This window comes from Ursus americanus, chromosome 8 (assembly GCF_024610735.1).
Source record: "Ursus americanus isolate L20-20 chromosome 8, mUrsAme1.1.p, whole genome shotgun sequence".
Lineage (NCBI taxonomy): Eukaryota > Metazoa > Chordata > Mammalia > Carnivora > Ursidae > Ursus > Ursus americanus.
In genome coordinates this window covers 2,268,401-2,285,202 of record NC_142134.1, presented here as the reverse complement: position 1 = coordinate 2,285,202, position 16,802 = coordinate 2,268,401, and the positions used below count along the sequence as shown (strand labels likewise).

Sequence of the window (16,802 nt, the reverse complement as noted above, 5' to 3'; positions counted from 1 at the left end):
AACAAGTGGGACTACATCAAACTAAAAAGGTTCTGCACAGCAAAATAAAAAGGCAACATACTGAATGCGAAGAAATATTTGCAAATCATATGCCTGCTAAGGGGTTAATCTCCAAAATATATAAAGAACTTGTCCAACTCAACAGCAAAAAACAAACAATCCAATTAAGAAATGAGCCAGGGATCTAAACAGACATTTTTTCAAAGAAGACATACAGATAGCCAATAAGTACATGAAAAGGTGCTCAACTAATTATCAGGGAAATGCAAATCAAAACCACAATGAGGTATCACCTGACACCTGTTAGGATGGCTATTATCAAAAAGATAAGAGATAACAAGTGTTGGCAAGGATGTGGAGAAAAGGGAACCCTTGTACATTGTTGATGGGAATGTAAGTTGGTGTAGTCACTAGGGAAAAAATATGGAGGTTACCTAAAAAATTAAATGTAGAACTACCATATGATCCAGCAATTCCACTTATGGATATTTATCTGAAAAAAATAAAAACACTAACTTAAAGAGATATATGTACCCCCATGTTCACTGCAGCATTATTTATAATAACCAAGATACTGTAATAATCGAAATGTTCACTGGTGATAAATGGATAAAGAAAATGTAGCACACACACACACACACACACACACACACACACACACTGGAATATGACTCAGCCATAAAAAAAATAAATAAAATCTTGGAGCACCTGGGTGGCTCAATCAGCTGAGCATCCAACTCTTGATTTCGGCTCAGGTCATGATCTCAGGGTCATGGGATCGAGCTCTGCACTGGGCTCTGTGCTGGGCATGGAGCCCCCTTGGAATGCTCTCTCTCCCTCTCCCTCTGCTCCTCCCCACTTGTGATCACTTTCTCTCTCTCTAACAAAAGGGGGGGCATGAAGTCTTGCCATTTGTGACAACACAGATGGACTTTGAGGGCTTTATGCTAAGTGAAGTAAGTCAGAGAAAAGCAAATACTGTATGATCTCACTTATATATGAATCTAAAAACAACAAGAACAAGCTCAGGGAAAGAGAGAACAGACTGGTGGTTGCCAGAGCTGTGAGGTGGGAGGTGGGTGAAATGGGTGAAGGTAGTAAAAAAAAAAAAGTAAAAGAGTCTCTATGCCTCTTACAAGGAAGGAAGGAAGGAAGGAAGGAAGGAAGGAAGGAAGGAAGGAAGGAAGGAAGGAGGGAGGGAGGGAGGGAGGGAGGGAGGGAGGGAGGGAGGGAGGGAGGGAAGGAAGGAAGGAAGGAAGGAAGGAAGGAAGGAAGGAAGGAAGGAAGGAAGGGAGGAAGGAAAGAAGGAAGGAAAAAAGAGAGAAAGAGAGAAAGAAAGAGATAAAGGAGAGAGGGTCGGTGGGAGGGATGGAGGGAGGAGGGAAAATAGGAAGAAAGAAAAACAGAAAAGAAAAGAAATGTCCATAGAACAGTTGAGCCAGCTCTGTGTCTTCTTCTCCCTGTCTATGGAAATCTGGCTGGGGTATTTGCTTCCAGAGGTAATTCCAGACATCCACAATGGACACACACACACACACACACACACACACACACACACACACACACAAGAACGGGAGCAACTTCCGCATTCAAACATTATCTGCACTGACAATCCTGGAGTCTCTCAGCCTGCACAACTTCTCTACTTACAGTCTGCTCTACAAAGCATGTCTACTTACACAGAAATCTTTTAAGTTCTATGTGAAATGTTGTGTTCCTAGGAAACATAAACATCCATTGTTCCAGAAGTTGTAAACCCAAATTGGATAATAACTATAGGAGAAATGAAATATATGAAGGAGGAGATAATTTTTGCCCCCACAAAGGCTCTGGGACCAGACTGTTTTATGGGTGAGTTTGTCCCAATAAAACTGATAATCTCTATTTTATTTAAATTGTTCTGAGACATTAAAAACAACAAAAAAAGACTCCTAACTCATTCTGTGCAGTGAGCACAAACACATACACATATACCAAGTGCCACAAGCTGGGTTCTCTGGGCTAAATCTGTCTCACAAATAGTTTTGTTTAGATAGCATTTTTTAAAATACTGAATATAAATGAGACCCAGCAACCACATCCTATTACCACAGTCCCCTCTTCTCTCTTTATGAGACTCATCGACTCTACTTAATCTCTTAAAAAACAAATATGGCTCCTCTAGGCATCTGAGTTTACAATTCTTACCATAGACTGAGTTCACTTGTGAACATAAATTTTGAAATTCTAACCAAAATATTAGGAAATCAAATCTATCACAGAACAAAGCATTATAGCTAAATAGAGTTTATACTAGAACTAGTTTGTCATTAGAAAATTAATTCACAAAATTCACTATATTAATATATTGAGGAACAAAAAGAAAGAAAGAAAAAAAGAAGTCGCATATCGATAAATCATCTAAAGTAGAAACTCTCAACCTTTGGGGTTCCATAGATGGGCTCCAGAAAGAGTCCATGATAATCTTCAGTTGTAAACAAAATATCGGTGTATGTGTGTGGGGTCCACAGATAAGTTAATTCTCAAAGAAGCTCATAACCCATAAATCCATTCACATGCTGCAGCATTACAATGGACAGTTCTGTATTAAAATGATATTGTTGAAGGCTCCTCCAAACAAGGGCACAAAAATATACTATACCAATATTCAAACTGATCCATATTTAAAACAGGTTCTTAAATTCTGTTGCACGAAAAATCACTACTTACTGCCAAGACAATCTTTCGAATATTTTTCACATACAGCACCACATAGTCTTTGATATAAGTATGCAGTTCCCTGGGGGGTATATTATACCAATTCATCATCAGCGCTGCTTCATTTTCATTATTTCCACCCCATACAATGATGGAGGGATGATATTTCAGTCTCCTGACCTAAAATTTCAGAAAACATAAAACAAGTTTTAAATGGTCAACAAGAAAAAAAAAGCCTCAGAGCTATAATTATTCATAAAATGATAGCCATTGCATTTCTGCACATAAATTCTTATGTACCAGAAAACTCATTAGAAAATGAGGTAACATTACCTGTGGGAATACATTTTAAGAAATCTCTGATTCTTTTTATAAACACTAGATTTGATGAACACTAAGATAAGTGTTTATGAGATAAGGTAAGATAAGGTTCTTCTTCTGTACTGTATAAAACCTGAAGAAAACATAATCCCTTTTATTAAAAAAGAAAAATAAATCAGCCTCATTATTATCTCACTTGCCACAAAAAGGCTCTAAGAAATACAAAAGGCAGGAGACATTACATTACAGAGGAGTTTTTCAAGAACAAGTTGGAGTTTTGTGTGAAGAAACTAATGAGGTAGAACGACCACTTCTGCTGAAAGAGGGACTGAGGTTGTCACGGTGTCCCCTGAGATCGGAAAACCGCAAGGACAACTAGAGGGGGTTTTACAAAGCAAGTGAGTTCCCAGAGATACTCTGTTAAGTCAAAGACAAATACATGGAATATTCTAAAGGAAGAAGGATTAGGGCATCAAGAGGATGTCTCCCGAAGTAACTATCCGTGTCATGTCCTAAGAAATTAACTAAGGTTAAGTAAGTTTCTGAATATATCTGAACATAGAAGAAGAAATTAGAGGATCTGTCTGAAAATCCTGCCAGCCTTAAGAACTGAGCTTGCATAAACTGGGCTCTCTGTGGGCCAGCCCTACATAAAGGTGGAAGGACCCAGTTCCTCTGACACACTGGGAGATGTACTCCAGCAGAAGAGGGCAATTAAATCTCTTGAGAACACAGTGAGTCAATGGTCAAGAGAAACTCCTTTGCAACACATTTTAGCAAAATAACCTTATTGGTACTTATAGGTTCTCTTCCATGTAATGCATGGTTACAGTGATGAATCCCAGCTGATGTTCTCACTGTGGCCTCCAGTCAAGATGCTAAGTATCCCCTACATGAACCAGAGATGCATTAAGAAGGCACTAAAGGGATTCATCTCATTCTTAAAAATTACAGTCTTGTGTTTCCAAACCGGCCTTATGAATACTATTTCCTTTATTTGCCTCTGTGCGTGCCTAGGTGAGTGAGGGCTGCTACCAACTGGGACTGGCATGTTTACGGTGCCACTGAAAACACAAACACTGAAGAGGCAAAAAGATCCAGTGACTCTGTGCTACACATACCCTTCAAACGGACCTAGACTTTTTGACAAGCTTTACTTTAAAATTTTAACAAAGTCTGCATAAAAAGCTTTCTTCTTTAATAATACATAAAAGAACTGAAGGCACATAGATACCATATTTTATTTATTTGTATGAGAAAAATTTTTTAAAAACTGAAATGTTTGCAACCTACATAACTATAATTAATATTTTTAAGCTCATCCATCCATCCATCCATCCATCCATCCATCCATCCATCCATCTATCCTCCTGATGAATAACCCAGCCAAGTAGTGGGGATACAGAGAGGAACAAGCCCCTAGGCTGCAGCAGGGAGATTACAAACTTGCAGGGGAAACAGAACATTTAACAAGTATTCAAAGTGTGGTATAGGTCACAAAGGGCAAATAATATGATCTAGACTTGCAAATATAGAAAGGTCTTTTTCCCAGAAAAATTCATGCTCAAGGTAAGAGGTGCCAGAAGAATATGAGAGAGGTGGTCCATAGGAGGGGTGAGAGGGAAAGTGTTCAGGGCATAGATGGCACAGGAAGACGGTGCTTGATGGGGCCAGGGAGGCCAGCAAAGACAGCATAGTGCATGGTATCTTTATCTGGAGGGCTCTGAGCAAGAGATGATTCATTTGTACTTCTTAAACCTTTTTTCTTTTAATAAAACAAAGATATAAAAAACAAATTGTGAAATAGTAAATTACTGTAACCCAATCACCCTTGTAACCACCACCTAGATCAAGAAAGGGAACCCCAGACTATGGACTCTGGGAAACAAACTGAGGGCTTCAGAGGGGAGAGGGGTGGGGGAATGGGATAGGGCAGTGATGGGTATTAAGGAGGGCACGTATTGCATGGAGCACTGGGTATTATATGCAAACAATGAATCATGGAACACTACATCCAAAACTAATGATGTACTGTATGGTGATTAACATAACATAATAAAAAATTTAAAAAAAGAAAGGGAACCCCAGAAGCCCTCATGCACCCCTTTCTAATTGCAGTTCTTCCTGCTTCCAACAGTAACCACTATCTTGAGTATTATAGCAATCACTTCCTTGCATTTCTTTTGGTTTTCCATGCAAATGTACTCAGACATTGTAAGTATGAGATCACAGATTTTAACATGCTTGATGGATTTCAATCCACTGACATTCTTACCCTTATTGAATCTCAAATTGTCCCACTTTTGGTTGGTGAGAGTTTCATCAAAGTCCATTTAACATATCTTTGATAGTTTCCCTGTTATCTGTATGTCAAAATATTCCAGGATCATCTATTATACTTCCTGTCCCAGACCTGGAATCAGCCATTTCTCTAAGAAGCCCTTCTCTTAATGGGAAAAGTTATTTCAATAGAAGGATACACAATACATTAGGTCGTTCTAGTCCTTTGTGGTGGACAGAGCCAGGTTATGATCACTTCCTTGCACTTAGAGAATTATGAATATAAGTGTGTACATATGGAGTACAAGAGAAATCAAGGAGTCAAGAATCACTTTAAATTTTTGATCTGAGCAACGTGAAGACTGGCTTTGCCATTTACAGAGTTGGAGAAACTGCAGGAAAAGCAGGTTCAGAGAAGGCGGTGCAAGTCTGGTTCAGACATGTTACATTTGAGAGGACTACGAAACCTCGGAGCAGGGCATCAAGCAGGCAGCTGGACCAGGGATTCAGCAGAGAAGTCAGACCTGGGGGTAAATCTGAAAGTCGTCAGCATACAGGTGGTGGTAAAGCCATGAGACTGGGTGGGATCACCCAGGAAGTTAATTATCCGACTGTGATTCTCGTGGGATTTAGTAAAGAGAAGAAGAACAACAACAACAAAGAGGAGAGGTTAAAAAAAAGGCAAAATGAAACATAAACATTTTCCTGTTTCTTGGAACGGTAATGACGTACCTGGTGAGCAACTTCTGCTCTCACTGAGTTCATGAAGTCCCGATCAGTTGGATAAAGGGCACAGGCAAACATAAAATCCTGCCACACCTATCAAACCAATAAAACGCAATGAAGTACTTCCACAGGCTTTACTACACAGAACGAAACCCTTCTTGCTGAACTTTGGGAATTATCTTTCAGGCAAATGAAAAAACAAGTTAGCCTGACGAGTGTGATCATTTGAGCACTACTGCGACTGAAGCAGAGGGAGAGGCTCTCGCACAGACCTCACAACGTTCCAGAACTGCACAGAACTGCAGGGGAACCCGAGAGGAGAAAATGTTCAGTAGGGAGAAAAGAAAGAGAAGGAAAGGGAATTCAAATAAGGAAACAGTGAGTGTATTGAGGGGAATGTGAAATTCGAAAAGAACCCTCCCCCAGCCCCTCCTCACTGGCAATACTTTAATTTTCACTGGGAATTTGCTATTGAGAGATGGGGTCAGATTGTTTATAAAAGAATTAACTTTTCATGGGCAAAACGATCACTACATGGACATTTTCGTAATGAAACCACATTAAGTTCGTCCTTCCTTCCTTCCTTCCTTCCTTCCTTCCTTCCTTCCTTCCTTTCTCTTTCTTTCTTTCTTTCTTTCTTTCTTTCTTTCTTTCTTTCTTTCTTTCTCTCTCTCTCTTTCTTTCTTTCAAGAGACAGAGAGTGTGTGCACGAGCTGGGGGGGCGGATGCAGAGGGAGAGAGAGAATTCCAAGCAGGCTCTGCACGACACAGGGCTCAGTCTCACGACCCTGAGATCATGACCTGAGCCAATACCAAGAGTCACACACTTAAGTGACTGAGACACCCAGGTGCCCCACGTAAGTTCATTTCTAGAGAGACCGTTATGATGCAGTGGTTAGGAGTACGGGTTCCAAATCAGTCGACCTGAGTCAGAACCTTGGTTCTACCACATACCCACCGTGTGGGTTTGGGCAGGTTATGTCACCTCTCCTCCACGTGTCAGTTTCCTTATTGGTAAAATGGGGATGGAGAACAGCAGTAACTACTTCATAGGATGGGCATGAAGATGAAATAAAATAACAGATGCAGAGCACTGAGAACAATGCCTGGTCCTCAATAAATATTATAGAATATTGTCACATTATCATGACCATCAGCATTATCAATATTATAACTACTCTTCTTCTACAGACTGCTTTATATTTTAGAACTGTAATACCAGAACTAAAAGATTGTATTTTCTGTGCTTAACCCTCACCAATGCAAAACATGCTTGGAGTACTTAATAACAATACTAAGCATAACTTTTCTTCATTGAATTTTATTATTTTTCTTCTCTCTAGGTCTTCTTAGATCTCTTTAAAGTTAAAATTTTAAAATATGTTTATGCATACCCTCATATCGAAAAAAAATTACAAATACAGAATGTCTACCAGTTAAAAATAATTAAATAATTATGATATTCACCATCAACTATGGTTTTGGGTTTGCAAGATGCCATTTATTCCTTTGCAAAAAACGGAACATCAGTCCTGGCTCTGAGAAAAGAAGGAACGAGCCATAACACAGACTCAGAACACAGGAGCTCAAAGTGAGGATATAGTAACATATCAGTAAAATGCTGCCGACTACCCACCATTATTCCTAGTTCATCACAGAGTCTATAGAATTCCTCCTGCTCATATATTCCTCCTCCCCAAACCCGCAGAGTGTTCATGTTAGCATCCACAGCAGACTGCAGAAGGAGCCGTAACCTATAGAAGAAATTTAAAAAACAAATGTTAATTTGAAAATCTGGGGATGTTTAAAAAAAGATTTAAAGAACACATGGTGGGGGCACCGGGGTGGCTCAGTTGGTTACGCGTCTGCCTTTGGCTCAGGTCATGACCTCAGGGTCCTGGGATTGAGTCCCGCATCGGGCTCCCTGCTCAGTGGGGAGTCTGCTTCTCCCTCTGCCTGCCACTCCCCCTGCTTGTGTTCTCTTTCTCTGTCAAATAAATAAAATCTTAAAAAACAAACAAACAAAAAAACCTACACTTTGGTTGATAAATACGTTTCAAATCTATGTTAGAAAAACATGTTCTAAAATTATGATGGTTTGGACATAACGCTAGGTGAAGAAAGTGAGACAAAATTATATACACGTTAACTGTAACCACATAAACAAACCTAGAAAAATTGTGGGTTCTATCTTTTCTCTGCCTTCTAAATTCACACCGTTATTATACAGTTTTTGAAAGTAAATTTTTTTTTAAGATTTTGTTTATTTATTTGACAGAGATAGAGACAGCCAGCGAGAGAGGGAACACAAGCAGGGGGAGTGGGAGAGGAAGACGCAGGCTCCCAGTGGAGGAGCCTGATGTGGGGCTCGATCCCGGAACGCCAGGATCACTCCCTGAGCCGAAGGCAGACGTTTAACAACTGAGCCACCCAGGCGCCCCTGAAAGTAAATTCTTTTCTTTGTTATTCTTATAGAAAAAAAAATTTGTAGACCTCAGAAAGTATGAGCTAATTTTATACAGCCATTTCAAATGATAAGACAAAAATCAAAGTTTGCATATTAGTACCTGGCTTACTCTTATCTCCTTTTTTCAATTCTTCCAGTCCAGTACGGACTTTCCTCAATTTACAATGGGATTATATCCCAAGTAGCCCATCGTAAGTTGAAAATATTGTAAGTCGAAAATGCATGTAATACACCTAAGCTGCCGAACCGCCTAACTTAGCCTTTGCCCGGACTTCGATGTGCTCAGAACACTTACACTAGCCTACAGTTAGGCAAAACCATCTAACACGTAGTCCACTTTACAGTGAAGTATGGATATCTCATGTGATTGATTGACTACCATATTGAAAGTGAAACACAGAACGGGTGTATGGGTATAGAACGGTTGTGAGTGTATCGGCTGTTGCTCGGTACGGTGTGGCTGACTGGGACGCAGCTGCTTCTGCCTCTGCCCAACATCACAACAGATCACTGTACTGCATATCGCTGGCCCAGGAAAAGAGCAACACTCAAAATTCGAAGTATACTTTCTACTGAATGTGTATCATTTTTACACCATGATAATGTCAGAAAAGCATGTCAAACCATCATAAGCAGGCCACCGGCTATGCTTCTTTCTCCAGTAAATTAAGTTTCCTTTCTGATTTTTCCCATTCCTAGTCACATCACCCACAGGAAAATCCAGAAATTTACAGCTACTCTACCCTGCATTTCCAGATCAGAGCCCAGAGAAGAACTGGCCCCGCTGCACTGAACAGTCACTGCCCAAACTGGCCAGATGACAGGAGCAGGAGATGAAAAGGAAAAGAGGCAGCAAATTATCTGTGTCCATGTCTGCAGAATAATTTCACATTCATATGAAATCCAAGACAATATACACAGTTTAAAGTAAAAGCAAATTACTACAACTTCTGGCAAATTCTAAACACCAAATAATATACTACAATGCATATTTATACATACGTAAATAAGTTAAATCTGTTTATTTTCTCTTCACAAAGTTTATTTTTACTATCACAAAGACAGTTTATAATCGCAATCAGGAAATATTTTCTTGTAAAGTGCTATTCTCAAAGCTTCAGATAAACACTGTAAATTTTCTTCTAGATTTAAACTATAAAGCTTTTTTAGTTCCTTTTACTAAGGTAAAAGTAAAAGAATGTACAAATAGCTTAGAGTGAAGAAGGAAATATGAGTTTCCATTTTTTAAAAACAATGCACAGAAATATTTAAGGTATTCTTTGAAAAATTGAAAAAAAACAAGTTTAATCATTTTTTTCAGGGACTAACTATCCAAAATGTGCATTAGTCATTTTCTTGTTCTTCCAGAGGAAATATATAATATTTTTCTAAAAATTGGATGGTTTCAGCAGTCTTAAGTCATTTAGCTGTTAAGACTATCTATAGCTCATGAAAACGGAATATATGATTAAAAATCCTTTCCATTCTAAAGTTTTCATCATCCTAGAATTCTGTCTTACCTCTCAGTTCCTTCCACTGAAACCAAAGAAAGTAAAAATGAGTAACTCTTTAGATTTGTTGGACTGTTAATAAAAAGAAAAACAAGAAACAAAAAATGATAACTTACAAATCAGAGGTTACTCGATCCTGGAATGAATCTGCTGGTATCCAGTTCGAGCCTTTCAGAAATATGGGCAATCCATTAATTTTGAAGTAGAAACTCAGACCTTGAGATCCTTCAATGGGCTCTTCTATAAGTTCCACTGTCCTAAAATAAACCTATTATGAACAAAATTAAATACTGAATATCAAATTTAAAACATAAACAAAAGAGATTTTTTTAAAGAGGAAAGCAAACTTTTGAGCAATTTACACGAACATAATTTAATGGTAATTTCCTATTTGCTATGAGGCACTTAATGTGGAAGTACACATTTCAGGAAAAAATATATAATAAATTATTGCCAGATTCTTTCATTTTTATTTTTTTTAAAAGATTTTATTTATTTATTCGACAGAGATAGAGACAGCCAGTGAGAGAGGGAACACAAGCAGGGGGAGTGGGAGAGGAAGAAGCAGGCTCATAGCGGAGGAGCCTGATGTGGGGCTCGATCCCGGAACGCCGGGATCACGCCCTGAGCCGAAGGCAGACGCTTAACTGCTGTGCCACCCAGGCGCCCCTGCCAGATTCTTTTAATAGATAAATATAGAAACTATTAAAGAAGAAATATATTCTAGTCTTCCTCATAAAATAGGCATTTGTAATTCCATCAAAAGAAATATATTTGAAGGGCACCTGGGTGGTTCAGTTGGTTAAACATCTGACTCTTGGGTTCCAGTTCAGGTCATGATCTCAGGTTTCTGAGATCAAGCCTCAGGTCAGGCTCAGCATGGAGTCTGCTTGGGATTCTCTTTCCCTCTCCCACTGCCCCTCTCTATCTCAAATAAATAAATAAATAAATAAATAAATAAATCTTTTTTTTTTAAAGAAATATATTTGAAGATAACATTTCAAGATTAAAACAAAAACTTATACTGTTTTACAAAAACAGGGGAGAAATCCCACCAGTTAAACTGATGTATCTTGCATAGAAAAACACACTCTCATTTCAGTGTTGTTAACATGTGCCAAAATGTGCATCTTAGAATCAAAGACATATAGCAGAAGGCATTTCACAATTTAACAACTTTCCAATCTTAATAGTACATTAGTGTAAAATCATTTTGTTTAATGGGCAATTTAATCCCAACTACTCATCACATTAAACTCCATGTTTGAGCTCTAGAGATGTGAGTGGTGTTCCAACTGGAAGATGGAATAAGAGTGTATACTCCAATGTTATAATTGCTGGATGAGAAGAAGCTGAGAGCTTTGTCCCTGTGACACTCTAGCCAGGTTTTCCCACAGTTAAGTGGGAGCAGCATGACTCCAGATAGAGAAGATTGATGTTCTTATCCAAATCTTCATTCCTTCCAGCCATAAACTGGCTGTTTCTCATCAAGGAATGAGGAACATGGTTCTACACCAACAAAGCCTAGCCTTGAACCAAGATTATGCTTTTTTTCTCTAATTAAAATAAATAAATGAATTAATCAACTTATTTCATGAAATAAAAGTGCCCACCATTCTTCTACTTTCTCACCTTGCCCTTATTACTCTGACATGACAAAAAGATATGAATTAACTTGATAAGAAGACATAGAATAAGGCTTGGTTGAGGAGGATCCTTGCAAAATGTAAAAAATGTAAAGTGACTTTCACAGATAACTTTGAAAACACCTTCATGGGTAGATTCAAATATCTAGAACAGAAGTTCTTTAAGTATGGCCAGGGACTTCAAGGAATCCCTTGGAATCCTGCAGGAGGTCCTTGTGTTCAAAACTATTTTCGTAGTAAAGATAAAACATCATTTGCCTTTTTCACTCTCACGCTCTTTTGAATGTGCAGTGGGACTGTCCAGAAGCTACATGACGTGTGATAACGTCAGCACCTTGCTGGCTAATGGAATGCGTGCTTGCACGTTCTGCTGTGTTCTACTTCTACGGTAAAGGGTTAGTGTTTAAAGAGGTGTGTTTTTATAGATTAACTCAGTTTGTTCTCAACTTCTACTGTGTTCTTAGTAGTGATGTCTGGTTATTCCTGCTATAATGTCTGTAAACTCACTGTTGTTCAATAAATTCTCCTTTTGAATCTCAAAGTTTCCCTTGCAACCTACACAGAAACACAAAAGCAGGGGCGCCTGGGTGGCTCAGATGGTCAGGCATCTGCCTTCAGCTCAGGTCATGATCTCCAGATCCTGGGATCGATCTCCAGATCCTGGGATCGAGCCCCATGTTCAGCTCCCAGTTCAGCAGGGAGTCTACTTCTCCCTCTGCCTTTTCCCCTGCTTGTGCTCTCTCTGTCCTCTCTCAAATGAATAAATAAAATCTTTATTAAAAAAAAGAGAGAGACATGAAAGGATTAGGTACGTTTTGTTAACTTGTTTCACAGTGGTATTTTTAAGTTTTCAAATGAAAACAAATTTTAATTTTAATTAAAACTCATTTTAGAGTTCAATATTTTATTCTTAAAAATTATTTATAATATGCTTTTTCTTAAGGATCAGTTGCAACTAGAAGACTAACATTTTCAACCTACAACTATACATACTGTCTCCATCTAAAAAATGCTGGGAAAAAATGAAATTGACATATCAGAGTTTTTTTTCTTTTTCTTTTTTTTAAAGTACTCTCCACACCCAACGTGGAGCCCAATGCAGGGCTTGAACTCACAACCCTGAGATCAATACCTAAGCTGACGTCAAGAGTTGAACGCTTAACTGACTGAGGCACCCAGGTGCTGGACATTATCAGAGTTTCTGACTCATGGAAGGGAAAAACCTATACCAAAGAAACTGGGTAAAATTACAAATAAGAAATGAAATTATGATGAAATCCGTATTTCCCTCAACTTTATAACTGTTATAATTTATCTTACTGTGTCTTATGCAATGTAACATTTTAAAAACAATATTTATGTTGTCAGTTAAGTTGTAGTATCATTTTGAGACCAATCATTTTAAGTACAAAGAAAAAAGAACTGAAGATTTTAAACTTAGACAAGATAAGCTCTTTAAAAGGCACATTGTTTATCATGCTGTAATATATTATTTTATATTATAATGCTTTCAAACTAGAAATGAAAAAGCCACTGGAGCATCATACAGAACTGGTTATCATGTTACGCAGCTGGAGAAGCACAAGCACTTTTTTTTTTAATGTTCGGTTAGCCTACGTATAGTAAGTACATCATTAGTTTTTGATGTAGTGTTCAACGATTCATTATGAAAAGCACATGTATTAGCTGAGAGAGTTTTACAGCTGACACTGCTGAATGCCTACTGGATAAAAAGTCAGAAAATGAAATCACAGTTGTCACTTTGCAATGATCCAGTAAGTCGTCCAATTAAAGATTTAGCTGCAGCAGGATACTGAGCTGATCTCTCATCTGAAGTATCACAGTTTGCCTGAGAAATGGATGAATCTCCAGAATGGTGGACTTGCTGTTTGCTTATATTTGTCTGTTCATCAGCACAATGAATCATCAAAGATCTCTTTTATGTGACTCTTTGGCAACAAAATACAAGAGATGCTGAACTATTCAAAGTATTGAATAGTTTCTTTGAATCTCCAGGTTAGCAACAACTGTGCTAACATTGGCCTTGATGTTACAGAGGCAGTAGTGGATAACACTCCTGGTGCCTCAGCAAAAATCGAGGCAGTCGATTCGAATGATCTGCACTGTGTTGTCACCGTATCCTTCACCTTCACGCATCAGCAGGGGAAAAAACATCAGTTTCACTTAAGAATGTCCTTGATATCTAACCTGAGTAGACATTATTATAATAGTTTGTGTGATGAAATGATAGAATGGGAAAAACGGATAAAGCCCCACACAATGGATTTCTTGAGGAAAAGCATCTGGGCCACTGCTTGAGTTGTAAACGGAATTAGTCATCTGGTTCTTGAAACTTCATTTTAACTGGAAAGAACTGCCAGAAAAACTATGGTTATTCAGACTTGGCTATTTGGCAGACATTTTCTCGGAAATGAATGAAGTGAGCCTTGTCACTTCAAGGAATGTAAGTAAAAGCACTGTGGACAAGGATTAAACTCAACCTTACAGGTAAAAATTAGGATTTAGGAAAACTTGTATCTACTACCATGAGCTTGAGCGCTTCCTAATACTTAAAAGACTTTTCAGATAACGACAGTGTGATATTAACAGATGTGAATGTGATATTATATAACGGAATGTTCCAGTGTTTGGAAACTTTTAGAAATTTCAAGACACCAATATGTTTCAAATAACCAATGCATTATGTTATGATATCACATACAAATAAAAGACCCATTAAGAATGAGTAAATCATGGTAATAAAAGGTACAGCATAGAGCACACAGTCAGTGTTGTTGTAATAACATTGGATGGCGACAGGTGGGAGCAGCACTTGTGGTGGGCATAGCATAAGGTACAGAGTTGTCAAATCACTATGCTGTACACATGAAACTAATGAAACACTGTCAACTGTGTCTCAAAAAAAATAAACAATTTAAAAGATCCACTAAAGATCTTTTAGATCTTAAGATATGCCAACAGATTTTAATGTGAAAGAGTACAAACAGTTCATTAAAATGGCTTCAGATTCCACACTGCAACTAACCTTTAAGAAACTACCACTACTTAAGTTCTTGTGTGGTACCAAAGAATAGCCTCGATTATTTGAAAAGGCTATTAAAGTACTTCTCTCTTTTCCAACTACATATCTAAGTCAAATCATTTTTTCTTCATATGATTCAATGAAAACAACATGTTGCAAAGCAGACTGAGTGCAGACGAGAATGCAGAAGCAGACGAGAATCCAGCTGTCTTTCATTAAGCAACACATTAAAGAGATTTGCAAACATGTAAAACAATGTCATTATTCTCACTACATTTTCTGTTTTGTAAATACATCTATTCTTCATAAAATAACTCATATAGTAACATGTCATGGATTTGGTACTGTGATTTGAAATGAGTAAATATGTAGTCCTCAGTTTTAAAATTTACTCACACAAACAAAGGTACACTGGGGTTCTCAATCATTTTTATGAATGTAAAGTCACTGTAAGTCCAAAAAATTTGATAATCACTAATCTAGAAAATAGAACTCATCTATTTCTTTAGACCGGTTAATGCTACAGATAATATTAATGATAAAACTCACCTTTCCCAATTTTTTCTTTTCTGTTCAAATTTTCTTGTGAAAAGACCACTGTCCCCATCTTCCACTCTTGAAATAACAATTTTACGGCCCAGGTCAAAGTAAACCCTAAAGCACCCGACAGTCCTCAGAGGTGAAGGAGGAATTATTAGCCGCCTTTCCCTCTGGACATTCTTTGACAGGTTAAAGGCTGGGGGGGTCTATGATTAGTGTCAGTAATTCTCCATGTCCTCTGGGAGTCCTGAGAGGTAACAAACAAGCCTTCTTCTACAACACGTATTTTACTTCAGAGGAAATAATAGGCTTTGAAAGAGGTTTTTTGAAAAGACCCCTGAGTAACACATATTTACATCCAGAGTGAATTATAAGATCAAAACTATTTTAAACAACCCAACAAAATAAATTATTGTCTAAAAGTAGAAAAAATACCTAAGAACCTAAATGTGTAAGGCAAGCAGTTTGAATTTAAAATTTTTTAAATTTCCAAACTTGCCTATAAATTGTTGAAGATTCTATTAGCAACTCAGTAGGTAAATTTTTAAATTAGCTTTATGATTACATTTTTTAAATAGAAGGATTAACTTTCGAAGTACAGAATAGCTGAACACATTTTTTAGACGAGAGTTAGGAATATCTTAACTAAAGGACAGAAGAGGTGTGTGACTGATAATACTGTACTTCTCAAATTTCTTTCTCTGGCAGACCAGATGATGATGTAATGAATCATAGATTCATAAACTGCGTATCACTTCTCAGCTGTTTGTAATCAAATACTAACAAAGCTGTCATAGTTGGGGCGCCTGGGTGGCTCAGTTGGTTGAGCGTCTGACTCTTGGTTTCAGGTCAGGTTATGACCTCATGGTGGTGAGATCGAGCCCCTGGTCAGTCAGTCAGGCTTTGTGCTCAGTGGGGAGTCCACATCTCCCCTTCACCCTCTCCTTCTGCCCTGCTCATGCTCTCTCTCTCAAATAAATATATCTTAAAAAAAAAAAAAAGCTGTCATAGTATCACTAGATACTGGTAATTTTCTTCTTAAAGAGAAAAAAAAAGCCTTATTTCCAAATATTGACAAATGTAACCTGAAATATTTTTCAAATAATTTTCATGGATTTCCAAAATACACCTAAAATCATTTCACCTACATTATGTATTTTTAGAGACAAGCAAACACATTTCTGTCTGCTCTGAAAGTGCTTTAACATGCATAAGCACTGAACACGGGCTGGGTTTCCACAAAGAGCTGTCCTCACGCAGGCCTGTGCAGGATGACACAGGAGAGCCTCTCTGTGGAGCCCTAGAAATGTGCAGGGAGCACAACCAGAAGTTAGCAGACTCAAGTCACCCCAGCAGTTACCCGGTGTCTTTGCAGCCAGAGGTGTATTCAGTGTATCTGACAGAATCACTTTTCAACAACCTTCCTCTTCTCTATGACAAAATTATTTTCAGTAATAATAATGAAATGAAATGAATAGTGATAATATCCAGAAAAGAAACGGCAGTCACTTTCCTTTATTTAGCTTTATATGAACAATCACATCATTTTTAAGTAAGATAGAGTAGAAAAA

General features: G+C 37.9%; 1 protein-coding gene across 2 annotated transcripts in view; it reads right to left on the bottom strand.

Annotated features, from left to right (window-relative positions):
• MANBA (mannosidase beta) overlaps positions 1 to 16,802 on the bottom strand; it is a 112,330-nt gene that overhangs the window by 37,037 nt on the left and 58,491 nt on the right. For both annotated transcript variants that reach the window (XM_045792612.2, XM_045792620.2), the window contains exons 8-11: positions 10,119 to 10,270; positions 7,661 to 7,778; positions 6,031 to 6,117; positions 2,710 to 2,877 (exon numbers count right to left, since the gene is read on the bottom strand). In XM_045792612.2, the coding sequence (XP_045648568.1) occupies positions 2,710 to 2,877; positions 6,031 to 6,117; positions 7,661 to 7,778; positions 10,119 to 10,270 (525 nt within the window). The remainder of the gene's footprint in view (positions 1 to 2,709; positions 2,878 to 6,030; positions 6,118 to 7,660; positions 7,779 to 10,118; positions 10,271 to 16,802) is intronic.